The sequence below is a fragment of the Desmodus rotundus genome, chromosome 4 (assembly GCF_022682495.2).
Source record: "Desmodus rotundus isolate HL8 chromosome 4, HLdesRot8A.1, whole genome shotgun sequence".
Lineage (NCBI taxonomy): Eukaryota > Metazoa > Chordata > Mammalia > Chiroptera > Phyllostomidae > Desmodus > Desmodus rotundus.
Window position 1 is genome coordinate 50,979,072 of NC_071390.1, and position 3,607 is coordinate 50,982,678.

A 3,607-nucleotide genomic window follows, 5' to 3' on the forward strand; every position below is an offset into this window, starting at 1 on the left:
AGCCACAGTCAGCAGTCACGTGCAATCCTGCCCGGAGGCAAGGCTCACCTGTCGAATCTGGTTTGGCTCCCAGACGCCCCAGGGAGGGAGCATCTGATGTAAGTTTGGTTTCTTTCCTCTTTAATCAGGATCCCCTTATCTCAGATTGATAAACCTTTAAACAAATAAAAGTCTAGATCGTCCAAAGCTATTCCCACCCTCAGCAATCTGTCTCTTTTCGAGCACCGCTGTCAGGCCAGATTTCCTGTGGCCCTGCCTGAATGATGAAACGTCGCTTGGCCATTGCACTCTCGGGCTATTGCGGAGATTTAGATCCTTGGTCCTGGTGCAACTCTTCAGGTCTTTTACACAAAGCTCTTTGAAAGAAAGGGCGCTAGGACCCGACGGACGCCCGGGGCGCTCTCCGCCACCGCGGGCCAGGGAGTCATTTTTGCACCGCGGACTTCTGTAGGTGCAGCGGGTGGATCGGTGTGTCCCTGTGATACAGGTCCCGGGTCTCAGTCCCAGAAACAGGCGCTGAGAACCTCGCGCTAAGAACCTCAGCCCATCAACACTCCTTTAGCCATCCTCACCAAACCCTCTCCTTGGGAGCAGTTGTGAGGTGGGAACGGACAGTTTGGGGGCCAGGCGCATATGGGGGACACGGACCCCTTCATTAAGCCATACCGTGGGGCTGTAGAGTAACAGGCGGGTGGTCAGGTGGGCAAGTGGGTTGCGAGGAAGGGGAAGCTTCGTGTCCGGAGCTGCCCAGTCTTTGAACCCAATCCCCATCCCCAGATCCTTCTCAAAGCAGGGTTAGCGTGGGGTACGTGCGCGATGGCAGGCCAGGTTAAAGTCAGCTCCCCGCGCCGCCGTCCCACGGGCATCCACCCGTGCCCCCAGTTGTACCCTTAGCTCGCGGGTGCCCAGACTCTCGGGGCAACCGTTTCCCCTGTCTCTCCCCGCGCGCAGTGACGGGCTACCCCTCCCCCAGCAACACGACCCTATAATAAACAAGTCTTTCCTTGATCCTCCCCTGCCGCGAGCGCCCTCGGGGACCTTGGCAGCTGCGGCCGCCGCGAAGCCCTTCTAGAAAGGGGGCGTGGCCACAGCTCGGGGTTCGGAGGGGAGAGTGCTGGGGCTCAGCGGGGGCGGGGCCAGACCGCTGTCACTGGGCAGGAGAGAACGTTGCGAACGTGCGCCTGGAGCCCATTGGCCGAGGCGGGCCACACTCCCGAGTCTGGATTGGGCTGCAGCGCTAACGGGGCGCGGCTTATCCGCGCTAGTCCTTATAGGCCTGTCCGCACTGGTGCTAGGGACCGCGGCAGGCCAAGGGGGAGGTGAGGGTTGTTGGAAGGGACAAGTCTGGGCTAAGCTCGGGGCCTGGCAGCAGTTCGCGCACCCATTCAAGCGGCTCTAGTCCAAGCAGTTCTCGCTGACCGCGCTACCTGGTGAGTGTCCCTTCTCGATGTACTGATCCCTGCGTGGGGAGGCCTCAGCCGTAAGTGTCCTAGCGTTCTCAGTCTGGTCCAGCCCTCAGACTGACGCCAGGTTTGTGCCTCTCTTGTCTTAACAGCGTCTTCTGCGCTCCTTCACCCTGAGCTCATCTGTGGACGTCCTGGTGCCGGTCCTCACCATGCCTAGCCTTTGGGATCGCTTCTCGTCGTCAGCCTCCTCTTCGTCAACGTCGCTGTCCCGAACTCCCACCCCAGATCAGCCGCCGCGTTCAGCCTGGGGGTCGGCGGCCCGAGAAGAGGGGCTCGGCCGCTGCGCGAGCCTGGAGAGCTCGGACTGCGAGTCTCTGGACAGCAGCAACAGTGGCTTCGGGCCGGAGGATGGTAAGCCGTGGGCGGGGGCCGACGCGACTTGGGCCGGGGAGGTGAGAGGAGGGCCGCGCAGGAAGGAGTCAAATCCACCTTGACTTCCTATCCCATCAGAACGCAGGTTGCGGAGGGATGGAAGAGTGGAGGAAGGTGATTGGAGTGTAAGGCACGAGTGGGAAGGAGGTTCCCTTTGCGATTTGCTTTTTAACACCCTTCCCTGTGTGCTCTTCCTTCCAGACTCGGCATATCTGGATGGGGTGTCCCTGCCCGACTTCGAGCTGCTCAGCGACCCTGAGGACGAGCACCTGTGTGCCAACCTGATGCAGCTGCTGCAGGAGAGCCTGGCCCAGGCACGACTGGGCTCGCGGCGCCCCGCGCGCCTGCTGATGCCCAGCCAGCTGGTGAGCCAGGTGGGCAAAGAACTACTGCGCCTGGCCTACAGCGAGCCGTGCGGCCTGCGGGGGGCGCTGCTGGATGTCTGCGTAGAACAGGGCAAGAGCTGCCACAGCATAGGCCAGCTGGCCCTCGACCCCAGCCTGGTGCCCACCTTCCAGCTGACCCTCGTTCTGCGCCTGGACTCACGCCTCTGGCCCAAGATCCAGGGGCTGTTTAGCTCTGCCAACTCTCCCTTCGTCCCTGGCTTCAGCCAGTCCCTGACGCTGAGCACCGGCTTCCGAGTCATCAAGAAGAAGCTGTACAGCTCGGAACAGCTGCTCATTGAGGAGTGTTGAACTTGGGCCTTGGGGGACTGACACTGCCCCCACGGCAGACAACTGAACTTCTGGGGTGGACATTGGCAGGCAGGATCTGAGGGACTGATGCCTGTTCTTAGAGAACTGACAACAGCCACTTGAGGGGAGAATGGTAGAGGGGATAGAAAGTGTTTCCTGGGAAGGTCACTGAGGTGTTTGTAGGTGGCTTCTTATCGGGGGCACACGCTTGCCCCTCAGTACTGTAGCATGAAACAAAGGTTTAGGGGCCAACCAGGCTTCTGGCTGGATGTGTATGTAGCATGTACCTTATTTTTATTGTTACCGACAGTTAAGACAACAGTGGTGTGACAGCCAGGAGAGCAGCGGGGCTGTGCTGGCATCTGCAGGCGATGCGAGCTCTCGGTAGCTGGCCCTGGTGGGAGGGGAGGTCGTGGAGGTGTTTTCTGTATCTCATGGTCTGAAGGGGCCAGATGTGTTTGTTCGTTGTTTTTGCATCTTGTTTTTTTCTTTTTTGATTGGAGCTTCACTACTGACTCGTTCTAGGCAGCTATCTTACAGACGCATGAATGTAAGAGTAGGAAGGGGTGGGTGTTGGGATCACCTGAGGGATCTTTGACACTTGAAGAAAAAGTACACCTGAGAGCTGCATGAGGCCCATCCCCCACTGTGTCCCGGAGAGTTTATCTGTGCTGGGTGGGGCTGATTGGGGTGGGGGCTGGAACCCCTCCCCAGAGGAGTGCCATCTGGGTCTTCCATCTAGAACTGTTTACATGAAGATACTCGCTGTTCATTAATACACTTGATGTTCAAGTATTAAGACCTATGCAATATTTTTTACTTTTCTAATAAAAAAAAGTGTTTGTTAAAAGGTGGTTGAGGCTCTTATTAATGCTAGCAAATAAAAGAGAATGGGACGGGTGCTGTTAGAAGGTGGGTTTCGTCAGATTCAGGTGCACCCGTGTGTTTCTCTGTCCTTTCCTGGGGCTGCCTGCCAGCCTGGTGATAGAGGTATGTGGATTGTGTGCCATCTGTGCCAAGAACCCTGGATCCCTGGCTTTGCTGGCCGAGGCTGCCAGGAGAAAGCGCTGGAAG

General features: G+C 58.2%; 1 protein-coding gene across 1 annotated transcript; it reads left to right on the top strand.

The window, feature by feature from the left end:
* Positions 1-1,270: 1,270 nt before the first annotated feature.
* DDIT4 (DNA damage inducible transcript 4) lies at positions 1,271-3,383 on the top strand. Its single transcript, XM_024561389.3, has 3 exons — positions 1,271-1,430; positions 1,556-1,817; positions 2,040-3,383. Exons 2-3 carry the CDS (start codon positions 1,616-1,618, stop codon positions 2,531-2,533), a joined length of 696 nt encoding a protein of 231 aa, XP_024417157.2. The 5' UTR covers positions 1,271-1,430; positions 1,556-1,615; the 3' UTR covers positions 2,534-3,383.
* The last annotated feature ends 224 nt before the right edge of the window (positions 3,384-3,607 follow it).